General features: G+C 45.1%; 1 protein-coding gene across 1 annotated transcript; it reads left to right on the plus strand.

Moving 5' to 3' along the window:
• Positions 1-116: 116 nt before the first annotated feature.
• MONOS_4356 (uncharacterized protein) lies at positions 117-19306 on the plus strand (the record flags this gene model as incomplete). Its single annotated transcript, XM_067874421.1, has 2 exons — positions 117-6092; positions 6156-19306. 2 exons carry the CDS (start codon positions 117-119, stop codon positions 18990-18992), a joined length of 18813 nt encoding a protein of 6270 aa, XP_067722926.1. The 3' UTR covers positions 18993-19306.
• Between the last annotated feature and the right edge of the window lie 1864 nt (positions 19307-21170).

Genomic DNA, 21170 nt, shown 5'->3' on the forward strand with positions numbered 1-21170 from the left:
GAAGCGATACACATACCATATCACAGCGTCTTTGTACAAACGAAATCATAATTACTCCTTTAATTCATATCACTTTGAAATCAAATGATTTAGTTCAACTTAGACACGAAATTCTTATGAAACTAATTGATAATGCTTGCCTCAGTCGAAAGGCATTTTTGCTTCTCTTTGAATTTATTGATTCAAACCACCAAGCATGTGGAAACGAGCAAGCTGCGAATAGGCTTATCCAACTTCTTCGAAATGTTGTTTCAAGAGAAACTTCTGGAGATGCTTTATTTGGTGGATTTTTGATATCACTTTCTTTTCTTGAGTCAAAAGTTAATCACATTCAAAATGGTTCAAAGGAATTACCGAATGTTGCAATTACTACGATTTGCCGTAGATTTATAAACACATTTGGACTTGATTCAGATATTGCTCCAAGTCAGCAACGTCCACTGAGCTTTGCTGAAATTAACATATCACAAGATACTTTGAAGCTTTTTGATTACATTTTAGATATGATCTATCATGAACCAAAAGCTGTTTCATGGCATCATACCTGGACTTATCTTCTCCCATTCACAGAATATGCATTTTTACTGTCTTTACCTCGATCACCTCATTTTTCGCGATTTCTTCGATCAATTCAAAATAAATTCGTTCCTTTAATTGCCTCATCATTCGGCGCACCAACTCGCTTGATTCAAAGTGTGCTGTCAACTCGGCTAACCTCATATCACAAAGCAGTTGTTAAACAATCGAAAGAAGGGAAGAAGCGCCACTATGCCTCAGAAGTCTTCCACGGCAGCTGTGTGTACCATGCTGTGTTTCCCTTTTGTGTGGTGTATCCCACCAGGCAGGAGGATGAGCAGTCCGTCAAGAGCGTGTCTTCTTATCCTCCTTCTGTTCTGGACAGCGAAGATGGAGACGAGGAGCAAGAAGACGAATGCTCTGAGGAATGCGGAGAAGAAGAAGAAGAAGAAGAGGGGGAGGAGGATGAGGAAGAAGAAAGTAGAAGAGGCGAAAGGAATGAACGAGAAACTACAACAGTCCCTCATTTTGGGAAAGTGCCGCTGGAAGACTACTCGTGGCGCGATGAATACGATGACTGGGAATACAGACAACGGATGAGATCACAGAACAACCACATTTCTATTGACTCTTCATCTTCTTCTTCTTCTCTTCCTCCTTCTTTTCCTTCTTCTTCTTCTGTTTCATCTTCAACAAAGCTGCCATCGCATCGCTGGATTGAGATCGAAGAAGGGCTCGATGCAGCGCGGGCAGCTGTCAATGCGTCTGTGGAGTTCCGAATGGCCACCACACCTCAGCACCTTCTCTTCCACTCTGCCTCTCTCTCTCATTCTCTGTCATCTCGCCCTTTTTCTCCTCTCCTCCCCTCTGAGATCAGCGCCATCACGTCATTCGCGCTCCTCCCTCTCCATCAGCAGAGCATCCTCCTTCAGCCCCACCCTTCCCCTGTACATTTGCACACCCTTTCCAATTCTTCTGCCATTTCATTCGCTTCTCAATACAACAACTCCAACTCACCTTATTCCTCACTTTCAGGCTCTTTATTTGCACAGAGCCAGCATGCATATTCTTCTTCTCCACAGCCAACAGAAGTTCTTCTGGATGATTCTTCTTCCTCTTCTTCCTCTTCTTCTATTGCTCCTTCAACCTTATCTGAACTTTCAATTCCTTCTTCTTCTTCTTCTTCTTCCTCCTCATCATCGTATTCATCATCCCCATCTCCTCCACTCTCTGCCACATCTCACACTTCTCCCATGTCCCACTCCTCCTCTCTCTCTGCTTCTTCTTCTTCCTCCAACTCTTCCTCCTCCTTCTCTTCTTCCTTCTCTTCCTCCTCTTCTCCTCCATCCAGCACACCCCGCCAGTTCAGCGCTCGCAGTGTCTCAACCACATTTCCCATCCGATCGCCCGCTTCGACTGCGTCTTCCCTCTCAAGCAAGACACAAACAGTGCCCACTCCTTCACGTGGCTTCCTCTCCCTCTTCTCTGCTCTTGGAGGAAACAAAAACTCTCCTTCCCCTTCTCCTTCCCCTCAATCATCAAAACAAGACACAGGCTCATCATCATCTTCTTCTCCCTCTCATTCAGACGCCGCCCTACCCCCAGTCACCCCAACCTCTCTGTCAATGCTCACTCTCGGCTTCTCGCCAGCCCACCGCCTCGGCCCTTCCTTCTCCATCCACAACTTCGACGAGCAGTCACACGCAGGATTCGCCCGCACCCCGCGCCACAAGACCGCCGCCTTCACATCTGCCGTGTCTGCCTCCTATTCCACCGTCTCCTCCTCCACTTCTCCACACACGCTCGCCTCTCAGCTGCCTCCGCCCACGCCCACCAGCGACACCCTCCAGTCTGCCCCTGTCATTGCCACTCTTGCGCTGAGGCTGCTGGCTGCGCTTGGGCCGTTCTTGGTGACGGAATCTGTGCTTCTCATCCACTCCATTGCTCTCCTCGCTCACTCACCTGACACACTCAGCAGGGCGGTCGCTGTGCGTGTGCTGTTTGCCATCTTCTCTGACCCGGCGCTACTTGCGTTCGTGTACTACATCACTGCGCCTGTCGAGAAGTCGGTTCTGTTTGCTCCTTTTTCTGAGACATCGAATGAGTTTTCAAATGTAACTTCATCATCGTCATCGATAACATCTTCTTCTTCTTCTCTTCTTCATTCTCCCTTTCCTTCTCCTTCTACTGCTTCGACTGTTTCATTGCCATCTGACTTTGCTGAGTGCAATCCCAATAACAACAACACCTCATTTTCTGAATCTGCATCTTCTTCCTCTTCTTCCTCTTCTTCCTCTTCTTCCTCCTCTTCTTTTTCATCATCAACATCAACAGCATCGCTATCATCAACCACACCACAGCCATCTGTTTTTGCTGAGCTTCTGTCTGTCATTCCATTGTGCACGCCTTCTTATTACTCTCTCCCTGACTTGCACTCAGCCAGCATGCCTTCTTCTCCTCAAATGCGCTCTTTCTCTCCACCTCCTTCCTCCTCTCCTCCTCTCCTCTCCTCTTCATCTTATCCATCCTCTTCTTCTTCTTCTTCTTCCTCTTCCTCTTTTTCTTCACCCTTCTCTTCTCTCTTCACATCCTCCAACACACCCGAAGCCACTTTTCGCATCCTCTCCTCTGCCTCCTCTGACCTTGCCCAGCCACTCCACCGCCTTCTTCCCCATTCAAACGAGCCAGTGGCGTTGTCCTACAACAGAATCAAAAACAGCAGCCGTTATGTGTGTGTGTGCTGCAAGCGCTTTCGTGAATCGGCCATTTACTTCTCTCCTCAGCTTCCTTCTTCAATCAAAGCAGACACCAAAGAAAGCTTAAAATTGGCAACACACTCGTCTTCCTTCTCAGATCTGACACAGGAGCCGTCGCTTTTGCTGTCTTCTTCGCCGTTCGTTGCAAGTTCTGCTTCAAATGCGTCAACTGCTAGCAATGCATCAACCACACAACCTGAACAATCACAACCTGCATCATCATCAAACTTATCCAATTCTAATACAAATACAAATAACAACTCTAATTCATCATCATCCTTCTCCTCCTCTTCTTTTTCTTCCTCTTCTTCCTCTTCCAACTCCAGCACCGCTTCTGTCTCCTCCCCGCACCTCACCTTCTCTCCTCCCCAGACCACCCAGCAGACCATCAACATCGCGCAGATCAACGACATCCGCCTCTATCTCCCCAACATCCACTCCTTCTGGACACTTCTGAGTGACACAAACGATGTCTGCTCATCTGAACTGACTGAATCGTATGCGCTGGCTTCTCCGCTTGCTCTGATTGACTCTGCCTCAGAACTGGCGAGGAAGTGGGCGAAGCTGCAGAAGAAGGCGAATGTGACACGGTGTGTGGAGTCGTTTCTGCTGGAAGACGAAGGAGAAGACAAACAGATGGAGTCGTTGATAGCAGAAGAGAAACAACATAACAACCAACATCAACATTCATTAGGAATGAATTCATCCACCTCTTCTTCCTCTTCTTCCTCTTCCTCCTCCTTCCCTCGCTCTGTCTGGCTGCAGCAGCGGATGACCGTCGAGGCTGTGCAGAACATCCGCTATGACGAGGCAACCATCGCTGAATACCGCCAGCTGTGGCACAGCGTCCGGATACAGACAGCCAAACAGGCCAATCAGAACGATGGAGAAAACAACACTCGCTTCGCGGAAACCAGCCAAATGGGCAGACAAACAGCAGAAGAGCTGGGGGAAGTGCAAGGAGGTGGATTCAATGAACAACAGCAACACAGTAACCAGAATCATCATCATCATCATCACAATCACTTTCCCTATGACAACCCCAATTCAACTGTTGTTATTTCCTACCGTTTCATTGCTCCACCCACATCCATCCACAAAATGCTGGCTGTCTCTCTCCTCCGCTCCAGCCTCATGTTTCTCATGTCTTCCCTCTGCATCTTTGCCCACTCGGCTGCTGACTACACGACAATCTCTGCTGCCAAAAGCACTTCGCTTCTCTCCTCTTCTCCATCACAAGGAAGCTCTTCTCTTTCTTCACAATTAGGCGGATCATCATCATCTTCTTCTTCTTCTTCTTCCTCTTCTTCCTCCTCCTCTTCTTCACTGTCTGGTTCTCAAGGCTCTCCGATGCTTCCTCTTTCCTCTTCCTCTTCATTCCAGTCATCTTTAGCGCAAAGTGGATTGTCTGCTTTTTCTTCCACTTCTTCCTCTTCCTCTTCATCTTCTTCCTCGTCCTCGTCCTCTTCTTCTTCAGCCCAGTTTCTGTCATCATCACTCACATCTCCATTACAACCTTCTTCAAGCTATTTGACTCGTCGCAGTTTTCTTCCTTCTCGAATGCTTCAGTCATCATCATCATCATCATCATCATCTTCTTCTTCTTCTTCCTCTCAAAATTCTCAGAATTCGGCTTTGTCTTCTTCCAATTCACTCTCAAGTTCTTTAATGAGTTCATCTTCATTCCCTTCTTCTTCTTCTTCCTCTTCTTCTTCTTCATCCTCTTCCTCCTCTTCCTCCACCTCCCCCTCCAACAACTCACCCAACTCTGCATATTCCTCATACACCACCGTCTCCTCCTCTTCCGGCGCCCTCTTCATTTCCCAGCGCCGCAAGCAGAGCATCCTCCCTCAAATAGACTCCACCCTCATCCAAGCCACGTCCTCCATCCCTCTCCGCTTCATCCGCTCTTGGCGCTCTTCTCTGCTCCTCTGCCGCTCGCCTGCTGACACAAACAGCTATTCAAGAAGGAAGTCTTGTGCTTTCAAGAAATGTGCACTCAAGGCGATTCAGGACGGGAAGCAGCAGAATAAGCAGAAGCAAAGTGATGATTGTGAGAAAGAACAGACAGACAAAGAGAGTTCTGAAGCAGCAATTGAATTCTCACAGCAGTTGCCAGAAAAAGAAGAGAAAGAACAAGATCACTCCATCGTATCCTCCGAAAAGCGTTCACTGCCCATTCCCCTCATCCACTCGCTCTCTGTCTTCCACCGCAAAGAAATCATCACCTCATCCACGTCATTGAAGGGCACGCACCACGCCATTGTGGAAGAGTCTGAGCGGCTTCCCTCTTCTTTGTCTTCGTATTCTGCTGTCTATCTGCGCAGCCTCATTCACATGGCATCTGTTGTGGGCGAAGACGTCATCAGAGACACATGCCTTTTCACTCTTTCTATGCTCCTCTTCATTTTCAGTTCATCATCATCTTCTTCTTCTTCATCCTCATCTTCTTCCTCCTCTTCATCTTCCTCTTCCTCTTCTGATGAAGTGCTTACCCAAATCCCCTCTGCCTCACCAGCCACCCTTCCGATGATGGCAGCCGCTGGTATTCTCCCATCTCCCTCAATGTCTCCTGTCTTGTCTGCCTCTTCTCCTTCCTCAGCTGCCTCATCTCCACCCAATCACTCATTCTTTTCTTCTGTGCTGCTCCATTCTGATCCTTCCTCTCCTGTTTCTTGTTCTCCCTCGAAGTATCCTGTCTCCATCATTCAACCTCCTCATTCAGTTTCACCTGCACAAAACACACAATTTGCAACTCCTCCTTTTCAATTTGGTGATTCTTTGTGTTTGTCTGGTGAAGCAGCTAAGCAATCCATGCAGGTTTCTTCCTCAGACAACTTCGACAGCTCAATCATTCCTGTTTCTCGTTCCTCCTTTTCTCAGCCTTTCTTTGCCTTCACCTCACTTCTCTCTTCCCAGGCAGCCCTCATCCAGCCTTCCTCTCTCATTCCACACCTCCACCCCTCAAACTTAGACAACCGCCTTGTCTTCTACTCCATTTTCTTGCTCCGCTCCGTTCTGACTGACTACACTTTGCTTGGCTCTTCGTGGGGGGTGGTGGCGCCTGCTGTGATTGCATTCCACAAGCAGATTGCACTGGCACAGATGCAAACCGATGCCTCGCTTGACCCATCCGTCGTGGTCATCTCAGAGAACGCCCCAGCTCTTTCGCGTGTATCCCCCGAGCTGCTGGCTGTGGTGTCTGAACTGACCAACACTTTCTTTGCACTCAGTGTGTTTCTGTCTGAAGGAGACCTGCTTTCACTCGTGTCTGTGCTCTCACAGATGGTTCTGAGTGATTTGGGGGTGATTGCAAACCAGCTGCAGGAGACAGAACAGCAAAGTGACAAAGGAGAACAGGGAGAAGCAGCTCAAACACAAACACAAACACAGTCACAACAGCAGCAACAGCAACAATCACAGCCACTCACTCATCCACTTGAGCTGAATGCATCTGAAGTGATGTTTAACATCCAGTCACCAGAGCTCCACCAGCCGTTTCTCATCCCCACCATTTATTCTCCGTGCCAAGTACCCTCTGCAGATGCCGATGAGACTGACACTCAGTTCCGCCCGCGCTCTCCCACACACGACCTGAACAAGTGCCCTTACTGCCTGGGGAGGAAAGACGTGTTTCTGGACTGTCCGTTTCTGACTGACTATATGTTCTCGAAGACGAGGAAGCAGACAGGAAGAGTTACATTCAACTTCGCTCCACAGACGACTCCAGAAAAGCAAGCGACTCGTTCACATACAAGTGCAACTGCATCAACATCGCCACATTCATCATCATCATCATCATCATCATCAGTGATGGATGCTGCAGGAAACCAGAATTCGCCTGAGAAAGGAAATATAACATCAGACTCAACACTCACTAACAATGCTTCTGCAACAGCAGGCAATTTATCTCCAACCAAATCAGTCGATGCACACCAAGCAACTTCACAAGAACAAGACGGATATTCAGTTGAACAAGATTGGCAGTTGGATGAGAAGGACACGCCGTTTTGGCTGACGGCGGAGGAGCAGAAGAAAAGACGAGCTTTTCTCTGCACGAAAATGAGGAAGAGCACAAATGTGCTGTTTTTGGAGGCGATTTCTCATTTTGTGCCGTTCGAGTGGAAGAAGAAGAACAACAAGAAGAAAAGAGAATCGTTCCAGAAGCAGAAGAAGAAGTACTCCACTCTGCACATGAATGAGAAGGCGAATGAGGAACATGTTCAATCAAAACAGTCTTCAAGTGCTTCGAGTGAATATTCAATGCAGACAGCAGCAGCACAGTCACCAGCTGAATCTGCACAATTGACTGAAAGTGAAAGCGGAATCGGTGCCTTTGAGCTGAGCCAGCCTGCTGATCTACTGTCTGCCCCTTCAAAGTTTGACACAAAGAATACGATTGCTGAGCATTCAATGACATCTTCTCGCCTCACCACGCCCATCAGACACACACACAGCACCAGCGAGGGCAAGACATCGCCTTTCCCGTCTTTCTCTCACTCAGCCAGCAGCACCTCTTCAGCTGCAAACTCTGATCTGTCAGCCAGCGAACACTTGCCCAAACCAAAAGCAGAAGCCAATCCGCTCCGCCATTTGGCAGGCTCTCCACTCGAAGCAGCGCTGTTTTCTCCACTTCCAGGCAGCTCGTCTCCTCCACCGCAGCACCCTTCCATCATCGGCACAAAGGGGAATCGCTCAGAAGGAACTGCTTCTTTTCTATCAGACCAGCAGAAGTTGCAATCTCCATCATCATTGTCTTCTTCTTCGACAGCAGCAAGCTCTTCTTCGTCGGCTAAGTCGTTGAACAGGCCGATTCCTCCACCGCCAATAGAGACACACGACTTTGTCAACTCTTCTGCAAAGAAGCAGTCGCAGCCCATTCGCATAGCACATGCGCAGAATGCGGAGCTGAGCAAGATTGCAAGGGAACAACAGAAGGAGAAAAATAAGGAGAAAAAGGAGGAAAAGAAAAAGGAGAAGAAAAAGAAGAAGGGAAAAACAGGACTGACGAAAGCGGAGAAGGAAATCATACTCAAAATACTGAACGATGAAGAGAAAGAGAAAGAAAAGGAAAAAGGAAAAGAAGCAGGAGCACAATCTGCAAATGAAGAATCTCAAAATCAGAAGCACCGCTCTTCATTCAAAGCGAAGCTCAAGAGAATTCTCTCGGAGACACTTTCTGAGAAAAGCTTGGATTCATTCAGTGAAATCGAAGACGGCAGCAAAAGTGAAAGCGGTGCATCGTCTTCAGACACGTCAGACATCATGTTCTCTTCGTCTTCTTCTCTTTCATCCATCTCAATCGAGTCCTCTGAGCGGGCAGCGAAGATTGTGAGGTTTGTGGAGATGCGCCTCAAAAAGATGAAGCAGAAGGAGCAGCGGAAGCAGCAGCGGTCTTCTTCCAGCTCTCCTTCATCACAGACAGATAGCTCGGCTGAACTGGTGAATCTGACAAGGCGGAGCAGCTATTTGCCAGATGCATCTGGAAGCAGAGAGACTGGAGAATACCACAGAAGCAGGAAAAGCACAAGGCAGGAGGATTCAGCAGCAGCAGCGTCGTCGTCTGAAAAGCGGAGGAAGCGAAGCGGGTCTGTTGTTTCTATCAGACAGGAGGAGTTTTCAGAGGAAGAGAACGAAGGAGACGAGATTGCGTATCCGTTTGAGATGACACATGTGACAGACATCCACACGAACGACCTGTCTGAAGAAGGCGAAGACGAGATCGACCAGCTGATTGAAGATGTGCGCGAGAAGCTGGAGCAGGAGACACACAGAAGAAGCACCATTTCTGAGGATCTGTCGGATTCGCTGAATGCTTCTGGCTCGCCTGTGGAGAGTGAACAGTCTCCAGAATCGAACCTTCCAAGTGAGGTTGGCTCTGCTTCGTCGCTGAATGAGTCATCTCCTGGCGAATGGACAGACAGCGATCAATCATCTGCACATTCTTCTTTATCTATGCATTCTCTTTCTTCTTCGAATGACACTGTGACTGTGGATGATGATGAGAATGGCATGCTTTCAGAATCAAATGGAAAGGAAACTGAATCCAATAGAACAGAAACAAATAATAAAAAACGCGCCAAAGCAAAGAGTGTTTCGCCAAATCAGCATTTGTCAATTTCAATTCCTCTGTCTTCTCCAAAAGCTTCCATCGATCCCCACGCAAATGCGTTTCAATCATCTCCTGCTGAGTCTTTGTGTGCATCTCCTCCTTCACAGCCGCTGGCTTCACCATCGGTTCATTCCTCAATTGCCGGTGCTGCAAGTTGCTTGGCATTTGACACGTTTGAAGAGCTGCAGCCTGCTTATTCGCAGACACAGGCACATCAAACAGCATCTTCGTCTCAGTCCTCTCATTCGAGCCCAGTTGTAATCATCTCTCGACAGAAGAACAAGTCTGGCCAAGAAATCCCTACAGCTGAAACATTACCTGCTCAGCTGTCCTCTGACCCATCGATTTCTTCCTCAATGGCAGTGTCTTTGATGTCTGTACCGCACATAATACCGCTGGATCCTTCTCATCTACCAACGAAAGCAACCAACCTTTCTGTGAAATCCTACAAGCGCAGGATAAAATCACGTCGTGCACAGAAAAATGGCAGAGAAAGCAAAAACAAAAACAAGCACATGAAAAAGAAAGGGCGAGCAAAGAAGGCGACGCCACAGAGAACCTTGCGGCACTTCTTCCGTGGTGTGTCTCATTGGGACGTGCCTTTCTTTGCCGAACTGGCAGATTCTCCTTTTTCTCCGTCACTTTCACTGATCCATCCAACCCACTCGTCTATTATCAGACCCAAAGGTGAACAAAAAATATTTGAGAATTTCGCACAGCATACTCCTGCGAATCTGAGCCGCGAGATATTTCCAATCTTCATTTCGAGAGTAATCCCAACACAGACAACAATCAACACATTTTACACGTTTGGGCTGTGCAGGCTGTTGGATGTCATCCGATTCAACGCGTTCCGCATCAACGTGCTGCTTCCGAAGCTGCTGCCACTTCTCCACATTTTGTGCATTTCCCAAAGCAATTTCGTCAGACTGCTGGCTGTTGAGGCGTGTGCAAGCATTGTGAATGCGCTGATGGTGTTTTCTGTGGACAACAAGCATCTTCCTCACTCAATATACGATGTGCATCCACACATCACTCTCATATTCAACTTCATGCGATTCGAAATTCGAACAGCTGCCTTTTCAGATCTTAAAAACTCTTTTATTGACACAATGCACAAGTTATTTGTCATCTGGTGCGACAGATTTAATGAGCAAGAGACTCAGATTGCACTGGAATGCATCATCGAACTCTTCAACTTTCCAATCGATTCTTCTCTTATTGTGCAGACTGATTATGTATCAAAGCATCTGCAAGCTGATGAATCCACGAAAGTTCAGCAAGAGTCCAACATCGTTCCATTGAATGCACCAAAATCAGAAGTGTTCTTTGAATGCAAATCAACAGGAGAGTATTCAGGCTGGGGCGGTGGAGCATTTGTGGGGATTGAAGCAGCATGTGAAAGATTCAAGCCAAATAACGAAGGACTGTTTGCTGTTGTGCGTATTTTGCACTCTTCTCTGTTGAATGAGTCACAAATGAATGAACTTCTAACTCCACAAAAGCTAATTCCAGAATCTGAAACCGTTTGGAAAGGGATCGATTTCCTGCAGCATTTGGTGAACAACCATCTAATTTCGTTCTCTCCTAACACTCTTGTTCTTGTGCTAGTTGCGTCTGCCTCTGTCGTCTTTGGACAATTCCCTCTTTCTGCCTCACTCACCTGCTGCGACATCTTCTTCGAAGCCACAAACACAGCAGCCAAGCGTGCTGTTAAAGAGGGCATCAATCTTATTCCAACGCAGCCTCTCCAAGATATCCAATTATCAGAGCCATTTGCATTTGACTATGTAAATTCCACACATTTTGCACTGCACGTATTCATCCAGATGATCCACTCTCCAAGCATCGAGATAAGAACCTGCTGCATCATGACGCTGTCCATCCTTCTTTGCGACAGCCGGTGGAAGTCCACAGGAGATGCACAGACTGTCCTGTGCGCCATTGAGAAACTGCTGCGGATGAGTCGTGTGGTGTGGGCAGAGATCATCATGAATGCATACGACATTGTCACTCCGCTGATTGAAGGAGAGAGCACACAGACATCCGCTGCATCGTCGGTGTCTTCTGCTCTTCTGCAGCACCACACACACGGCAAAGAGCACCGCCAGTGGGAAAACACACTCGCCATCTTGTCAAAGACACTTGCAGACATTCTGTTCAACCAGCTGCAGCTGATCTGCGCTGCTTTCCCGGACATTCGTTCTGCTCAAACAAAACTCAACTTTGCATTTGCGCCTGCGCTGGGGGCATATCTGGCGAATCTGCTGTTGTTTGGAACAGGAGAAGTGGCTGATGCTGGCTTCCATTTGGCGCATGTGCTGCTCTTTAAGCTTCAGGATGTTATATCCAGCAGACATTTATTTGATAAAAGTCCATCTCAAAGTGAAGATAGTACTCAGAATGAGATTGAAAACACAAAAGAGAAAGCAACTGAAAAGTCACAATCAAATGTTCCCTTGGCAGTTGAGCTGTGGAATGCTGTGTGGTGTTCTCTTCAAGTGTTCTGCGAAGATTCTCAAAGTGGATGCCCTCATTGCAAACATCTCTTCACGCCTTCCTCGTTCGCCAAGCGATGCTCTTATCTTTTGGGAAGTGTTGAAGGTCTTTCTCTTCCAGTCTTCTCGCTGCTTCCTTCGTTCCCTTGTCCTTCCTATCCGCCTCTGTTTCTGAGGATGGCCAGATGCCCTCTCTGCTCCTTGACTCCGTCGAAATCTGCGATTCTCGCACTTCTCATTCAGCCTTTCCTTCCTCGTGCGCTTCCACTTCCAGTCACCGCACTCCCTTCTTCTTCAGACATCCAGTTCAACTGGGACAGACACGAAATGTCTGCCTTTCACGAGAAATCCTTAAAGAAACCAGCTGAACAAGCTCCTTCATCATCATCTTCTTCTTCCTCTTCTCATTCTCATTCTCAATCCCAATCACAATCCCAATCACAAACGTCATCAGCAGCCTCACGTTCAAACAACATTCCTCTTTCTGAGTACATTATGAAAGAAACCTCTGTTTTTGGGCCTTTTGGAGTCTCATCGCCATTTGAATACTTGCTTTCTTCTTCCTTGCCCACTCCCAATGAAAATTCTAGTGCTTCTTCTTCTTCTTGTTCTTCTTCAGCAAACACAGAGCCTTCCTCCGCTTCTTCAAACTCCTTTACATCTGTTGGGAATTATTCATCCTCCTCTTCAGCTTCCTCATTTGTCCAGACACATCACGCAAAATCTATCCCTTATCTTGTCCAATCAAACACAAAGATCCCCTTAGCTGTTGACATCCCACCTCCCCTCCGCACTCTCTGTGCCTCTCTCATCCACTGCGCTGCACATCGCACATACGCTGCCTCTTTGCCCCGCCTCTCCCGCTCGCTCATCGATCCGCTCTTGTCCTTCACTTCCATCTCAACTGGACCACTGAAAATAGCCAAAGTTGCAAGAGCATCACACAGCTTCTTCCTGCGCAGCATCCTCGGCGAAGAGTATGTAACAGCTCTGCCTCCATCCCAGTTCTCTTCGGCAACACTGATGGTTGTTCCCACGAAGGATAAGGAAAAATCAGAAGGATGGAAGAACAGAAGAGCACGTGGCGGAGCGGACAAATCTCCAAAGCAGAATGCTTCTTCTTCTTCTTTGTCTGGAGAAGATGCATCAGATGCACTTCTTTCTTCATCTTCTTCTTCAATGAGCTCCTCTTCATCACAACAGTCTGACTCCAACAACATGACCGACGATGAATTCGAAGAAGCGCAAACAGACTGGTTTTCAAAGGGATACTACAACCTCTCTCAGCCTGCTCCACAGAAGCTGTTTCCCTGCTGTGCTGATTGGATGGCTGAGTGTCAGCGCGACCCGGCACTCGACGACGAGCCAACTCTGCTTTCATCTCCAAGTCCCTCTTCTTCATCTGCTTCTTCTTCTGCTTCTGCTTCTTCTTCTTCTCTTTCATTCGATTCTTCTAATTCAAATATTGCAACTTCTTCATCGGATCTTCCAGGGTCACTTGAAAACAATGTAACAAATAAAGATGAATCACTTGAATGCACCTGTAAAGGCAGTAACGAGTCATCCGCGTCTGTTCTTCCTCTTTCTACTCCATTTCCAACTCTCCATCGGTTTTGTGATGTTCTTCGTCTGCTTGTCATTACCTCTCTCTGCGGTACAGCCATCACCCCCTTCACTCGCAGTTTTTCTCCTTTCTCTGCCAAGTTCCAGGATTCAATCACAGGAAACACGGGACATCGCTACGAGGCACCTCCTTGTGGGCCTTATCTGCGCTTACAAGACGTTGAAGCATACATTCAGTCAATGAACTTGAGTGAAGGTGATGGCAATCACAATGAAGATAGCAAAGATGATGTTCCAAGTGATAACAGCACTGTTAAAGATGGTATTAAACCATCAAAGATACAAGAGCAAACAGACAGATGTGAAGAGCCACGTCCTCTGGTTATGAAGAAAGAAGGCAGAGAAAACAAAATAATGACGCCTGAAGATGTGATTGGTGCTGTCACTGTTTCTCAATGCTGGCCCTGCTATTTCCATGCATCTTTCATTTTTTCTCCTTCTTTCAATGCATTTTCCTCCTACTTTGCTGTCCCTCCGCTCGATTCTCTGCTGAAAGATTCCTTTGTCAGAGAGAAAATCAACTTGCCTTTCCTTCATTTGTCCACTCTTCACACTTTGTCTTTCTTTGCACCCAATCTCCAGATGCAATCAGAGTGTGGTGCTTACTCCCCTTCTGAATCTTCAATTCTCAGTGAAGCCTTGATCTCTTCGCTGTGGAGAGAAGTATCCTTTGCCTTCTCCGAGCTGCAGCAGATAAGCTCAGTATTCATTGCATGTGGATGTCCAGAGACGGCTGTGAGTGAGCTGGAACATGAGGGAGAAAACGACACTTTCCAGTCATCTTCAGATTTTGCCTCATCAAAGCCGAAAAACATCATGTTTTCAACGCAACTGAAGTTGGGCTTCCGTCACTCGGCTGAATCCCCAGGCGACACATTCACAGCGCTGCATCTGAAGGTAATGGCAGCTGCATTCTTGTCATCGTGCAAGCTGCTGGCCTGCTGTTTGGAGTCTGTTGCATTCATCATCCAGTTCCTGCACGCCTCGTTTTCTGTGCGTCTTATCGAAGCGCTGACGGTTCCTCTGATTTATCTGGCGAATTATTGCCCGCCAGTTCAGTTTGCATCAGTGTCCACTCTGATTGCTCTCTTTTCACGCACTCTCGATGAAAACACACCAATTATTCTGTCAATTCCTTCATCTGCAAAGCAAACTTCAACACTTCGCTCCAAATTGTGGAGTCTGTTTATTTTGGCATTCTCAAGAATTAAGTTCACCTCTGCACTTCGCTCCGATCTGTTGTCAAATGTGCCTTTTTCAAAAACAGTTCGTTCGCTCCTCGAGTCTATAAGCAGCTCGACAGAACGTCATCTTCCTCCGCTTCAGCTGCTGAGCCTGTTTGATTACTCAGTCTTCATCAAGTGCTATGCAAAAGAGCTGATCGGCTTTGAAGACGTGGCTGAATATCAAGATCATGTCGAATGGCACATTGCCTGCAACTGCTTCCTCGAGCAGGTTATTTCCTCCTTCCAGCTGCACAAGGCGCTGGTTCAGGAAGAAGCAGAGTCTGTCAAAAGGAAGCAGTTGGAGCAGCGCAATCAGACAAGCAGCCGAAGAGAGCGGGCTGTGTCTGTTGCAGAGAAGAAGCCACTTTTTGAACGAGGGGCGCCTTCTTTGAGAGGAATGCCTGCAAGTGGCACTGCCAGAGGCAGAGGAAGGGTGCGTGTGAGAGGGAAAGTGTATGACCGAGCACGTGGATTGGGGAGGATTGTGGTCAGAAGCAGAGGGACGGGGCATTCTGTGCTGAAAGCATCGGCTGTGGGTGAGGAGAGAAATGAAGAAGATTCGACTCTGCTTCAGAAGGTGGAGAAAGACGGAGAAGGCGATGAAGGGGAAAGAGAAGGGGAAAGCGTCGATCGTCAAGCAACTGGAGATAATCAACAAGCGATTGAAGAACAAGGTACAAATTCTGCTGAAGCGAAATCTGCTTCTTCAATTCTTCAGGCAAGTGAGCAGACACGTTTGCATTCATCCAAACAACATTCGACAAACGAACAGAATTCACAAAGGAAAGATTTACAAGATGTGGAGTCTGGTGATGAAAAGGAACAGATCGCAAAATCTTCTTTTGATGAAAACGAGTTCAGTTGTGAGATGACAATGGGAAGGATCAAGGAAAGCATGTCGCAGTATCCTAATTTCGATAGCGGAGAGAAAGGCGAAGAGACCGAAAGCTTTTGCAGCAGAGAGGATGTTAACATTGTCAGCTACAAAGACGAAAACAGACGAAGCGGGGCAACTGAAAACTCTGCCAGCTACCAGGAAGGAGACGAAGAGCCAAGCTCGAAAGAGAAAGCGAACGATCCAAAATCCCTCAGCAACGACGAGGATGAGCCTGCTCCGGTGCTCAAGCAATCCAGAAGCAGTCAGTACAAATCACGTTCTCCAGAGGCGGTGCAGGCTACTTCTCCTTCATCGCCTTCCAACAGCCTCCATCTTTCCTATCAGAATGTGACACCCGACGAGGCAGGATCAGAGGTTGAGTCAGACATGGAGGTGCACATTGAGTCGTATGAAAACAGAGAAGAAATGATGTCTCCGCCAACACAGCCAGAGTCGCATTCACAGGCAGAGTCATCGTCTGACTCGCAGCCTGGCTCTCAGTCTGGTTCACAGCACGATTCTCAGCCACATTCTTTAAGTAACTCACAGCAGAAACTCAAAGCAGGAGAGGAAAGAGTGGAAACTGTGGAAGATTTGATTCAAGTTTCACTTTCTTCAGCAAGTGGAAGAGCAGAATCTGAAGACAGCTCTTCACCTCTGACAGCCGTATCTGCATCTCCTCCATCTCCCCTTTCTCTTATGTCTTCTCCTTCTTCTCAGCTTAATTACAAGCTTCAGTCTAGCCCCAAAATAGCTGCTCCTAAAGTTGCGTCGTTGCCTCGTTATTCTCCTTCTTCCTCGCCTTCTTCTTCAGCATCTCCTCCACCACTGTCCGCACGCTCTTCAATGTCAACACTCAGCAACATTCCCCAACTTGGCAATCCTTCGACTCTTGCGGCACAAGCGCAAATGCCAACACCAGCATCATCACCATCACCGTCTCAAACATCGCATCGATCTCATGTGTGGGATTATGCAGCGACTCTTCCGCGGATGACATTCTGCGCCATCACAAACAGCATCATGGCAGCGTTCCACAGCGGCATCCGCATTTCTGCTCCACCGGTTGATCTTTCGTTCCGCAATGAAGCGACTTCAAAGGGAAACGAAAAGGAGCAGACAGACATCCTGAACAGCCTCCGCGGTGCAATGAAATCGGATGCAATTGAACAGGAGAAGGAGGCAGGAAGAAGAGAGAAAAACGGGCCTCTTCCGTTTATTTCCCCCACATCCAATCCAATCTTGTTTGTTCCGATTGATGTGCACAATGCAGTTAGCACTGAACCACTGCTGTTTGTAACGTATGTTGGCGAAGCTGGTTCTTCTCTTAAGAGCGGGAATAGATCTGCATCAGCATTGCATTCTCCAATGAGAAAGCCTTCTTCAGTTGGACTATCTGTGTATCAAGACATTCCCGCCCGCAATGCTTTGCCTATTAGTCGCTCAATTTCCGTAACTCAATCGTTAGCATCTTCTTATTTAACACACTCTCCACAGCTGCACGTCTCATCTTCTTCCCTGTCTCTCCTCGCTTCGCCTTCAACAGGATCACCAGCGTCTATAAAACGGAAGCACACACTATCGTTTCCTTCTCAGCACTATATGCCACCCGGAAGTTCAGCTCCAGTACCCCTTCAACTTTCTTCGTCTCCTTTTTCTTCAATTCTTCTTTTCAGCACTGCCTGGCCAACGATTACTTCTCTCTGCCGTCCAGAAAGCGAACTGACTGTTCTGTTTATCAATGCAATACGTCAGATCTTCCTTCCAAATGCTGTTGCTTTCACTCTTCGTTGGATCAAGGATAGCATGGAAGATTCTGAGAGTGAAACAAATGAAACTAATATTGAAGAAGGATTTAATCAAAAAGGCTCATACGGTTCAGATATTTCAAGTGATGATGCTGACAAAAGTGATTTGAGCTATTTGAATGACAGCACCTGTGCAGAAGAAAAGCTATTAATCGCACAAAAATCATATTCCGAACAACACATTGAGGAAAAGCTGTTATATAATTTGCTGTCGACTGCAGATTCAACTAAAAGCTGCATAAAAGACCCTCTAAATTATGTGGATGAGAAGCATATGCCACCTTCATTTTTTGCACAGATGATGAGACACTTTGTGAAAGAACTTATGAACAATGCTAGCTTTCCTCTTATTAAGCAAAATCATCAATACACTTTATCTTCTATGCGCTGTTCTTCAAAGTTTTCTGTTGCACAGTGCGTGAAGGGAGATGATTCTGAACATCAATTTTCCGAAGTTAAAGGAAATGATTCTTCTTCTTCTTTTTCTGATCAAGCATCAACTTCACTTGTTGGCTCGAATGCAAATATTTTTGATACGTCATCTCCTTTGCGTGTTCTTATTGACTCTCTCTTCTTCATCTTGGAAAATGATTTGCCTGGTCGCGGCCATTCTCTTTCATTGCGCTATTTTTCTCCCATTTCCTCTTCCTTTTCATCAGGTGGAGTTGTGAGTCCATCGTATTTCCCTTCTTCTTATCCACTATCCCATCCTGCAATGGCAGCGATCAACGCGTTTTTCTCTGTGTTGCATCAACATTCGACTTTGTGGAAGCGCTATATAGGCTGCGTTTTCAATGAAATGGAATTCGTGAAAAAGCTTGTTCCGTTTTGGGCATCTAAATACTTTGCGTCTTCTGCTTCAGGGGAAGCAACTGATCCGAAATCTTTCTCTCTTCTCGAGATTTCTCCACAGGATGTGCTCTACACGTTGATATGGCCCAGACTCCTGTCTTTCTTTGCAAACTTCCCCCAGCCTTCATTCGCACGATATGCAACTGTTCGCCCGTTGCCCATCGATCTTTCAATTCTCAACGGTTTCAACGGGATCTTTCGCTCTTTCCTTTTATCTACAGAGCTTTTGGCGCCTTGCTTATCACCAAACATCAACAAGATGCTGTATGGCCTGTGGAAACAGCAAACGAAAGCATTTTGTTCTGCAAACTTTTATGAATGCAGTTGCGTCAATGATAAAAGTGTGGAGTTGTTTTTCTTATTTGAAAACGAGGCCATCTCGAAAATTACAACTTATAAAAGCAGGTCTGATATGTCATTTGAACACTCATCATTATCTCCAAAATCTCGAATAAGTGTTAACAATGCAAGCAAAATGCCCGCAGTGAGTGAAACTCAACCACCAAAATTTTCCGCTCAGTTTCTTGCTCTTCAGAAATGTCTTATATCGTTTTTAAAATACTGGATTCAGAACCCTGTCTTGCGTGGAAGTACACTGAAGCAGAACCCGTCGCTTCTTCCTCCTACAATTAACGTGTGCACTGCGTTGCTTTCGAGAATAGAGCAGTTGACAGGGCTGGATCTCTTTTCTCAGTCTGTCTGTTTTGAGAAGTTCTTTGAGTGAAGATAGTGCGCACTTTGATATTTATATTTTCTATAAACTTAGTTTTTCTATTGTGAAATTTTTTATAAATTTGTTCTATACTTTTTGTTTCTTGCTTATTTTTAATTATAATTAGATCTTTAAAGGATCTAAAGTTCTGATTGCTTTTTAATTTGTAATGTATCAGTATCTTTTTCTTTTTTATTTTATGAAAAATTTATATTTTGCACTGAAACGTTACAAAAAAAGTGAAAGAACTTGGAGTTGACATTGAGTATAAATTTTTTAGATGAATTTTTATTTAAAAAACATAAAAGATTATTTATAATGCTCAATGATTCGTTTTTTTGTATCTTTCAAAAAATGCACAACATTTCCCCTTCCAACTGAAATGTTATTATTGTTGCTGGAGATGCAAAAAAAGAAGTTAAAGACTAAAAACAAAAATGTAGAATATTTGGCAATCACGAAAATTGAAGTTCCTGAAGGTTTTTGATAATTCGAAAATTGCTTAAAGTTAACATTTGAAAGGAAGTGTAACTCACAACAATTTATGAACATGCATTTTCACAGGTGTTAGAAATAATGCTGTGAAATAATATGAATTGAAAAAATTGCCAAATTGTGAGGTTCAGCATTGAGAAAACTGAATGAAGATAAGCTTCCTTTTGTGGCTTTTTGCAATAATTAAGAACCTATTTCATTAACGTAGAAATAAATTCAATATTTCTCCAGAATCACAATTTAAAAGAAGGACCCTTCAAGCTGAGTCAAATTGTATATGTCGCTTCCTCCTTTCATAAGGAAGCTCCTTTTAGATAGAATGATATCCTCAAACCCGTTCTCTTCTAACATATCTTTGAAATCATTGAATATTCTTTTTGCATCTTTCTCCTCTGCTCTTAAATTTTCCATCAAATGGTGAGAAAAATTGTCCAGAATAATTAAGGCAGCGTCAGCTATCTCGTTGCTTGAAATATCGCTCTGCAAAAAGGAGAACGTGCATTCAACAAAATTGTGCTTCCATAATATTTTCAGATTTTCCCACAGACCGTTTGAAGAAATTTGCAAAAATATATTCGAACAAAGCGCCTCAATGCACCCGCATCTGTTCGAATAGCGCATGCATTCATTTATAAGAAAATCCAATAAATTAATACCCTGCTTTGAATTAATAAGTAAATCCTCTAATTTGGTAAGTTCTCCAAAGAGGTTGCACCAATTGCTTATCAAATATACTTGCTTTTTTTTATTGCGCATGTTCAATTGATAAAAAGAATGAAGTAATTCGTTAAGCTCCATTTTCGCCACTTTAAAAAATTGGATTTTGCCTAAATACTCTGCTGCATTTGCATGACAAACGTTCAGTAACGTAATCATCACTTTCCATAATTCATAATAAACAACATGTGACATTTGATAGCGCTCAATGTAATTGCATGCTAAATCTTCAAAACTGCTTCGAATGTCAGATTTAAAAAAAAAGGAACGATTCACATAATCTATAAAAGATGAACAAATTAAAATTGAATATAATTTTTAATAACCATAACTATACTGTCCATCGAAATATGACTCAAAGCTAGAATAGAAATTTCCACTTCTTTTATGCTTTTTGCCTTTTCTTTATTTATGGCAACATTCAGAAGGACTGGAATTGTAACATTTAAAACACTCTCCCGAAAGTGACAGTTTCTAAGACTAAGCAAATGCATGACTTCACTCATAAAAATCAAAGCTTCTTCATCAGAAGGGCTTTTATATGACAAGATCTTTTTTTTTAATTGTTGATAAAAGCTTGATGAACAAAAATTTGTGCTCATCCAAATGCCAAGTTTCGCGCAATTAAATCCGAGCTCCCTCATAATTTTCAACGAATCGATATATCCTATCTGATTTTTTTCGATCATCAAATTTAATTCATTATAAGGCATCGTTTTAATCATTTTTATTAAATCATTCTCATTCATCAATTCCATCATTTCAATGATTTCCCCAACCCGTATTTCATGAACATCCTTTTCAATCGTACGAAGTTGGTAAATTGCTTCTGAAAAAAATAAAAATAGAAAAATGGCAACAAAGAAAAAAGAAAAAATTTAGATTTCGACAAACTTTGGCACTTTTCAAAAAGAAATTCTGTTTGATTATTGCAAGATTCAACTATTTTCCCTTCATTCATAATTTATCTAAAACCAT

This window comes from Monocercomonoides exilis, assembly GCF_001643675.1.
Source record: "Monocercomonoides exilis strain PA203 chromosome Unknown scaffold39-1025343, whole genome shotgun sequence".
NCBI classification, from domain to species: Eukaryota; Preaxostyla; order Oxymonadida; family Polymastigidae; genus Monocercomonoides; species Monocercomonoides exilis.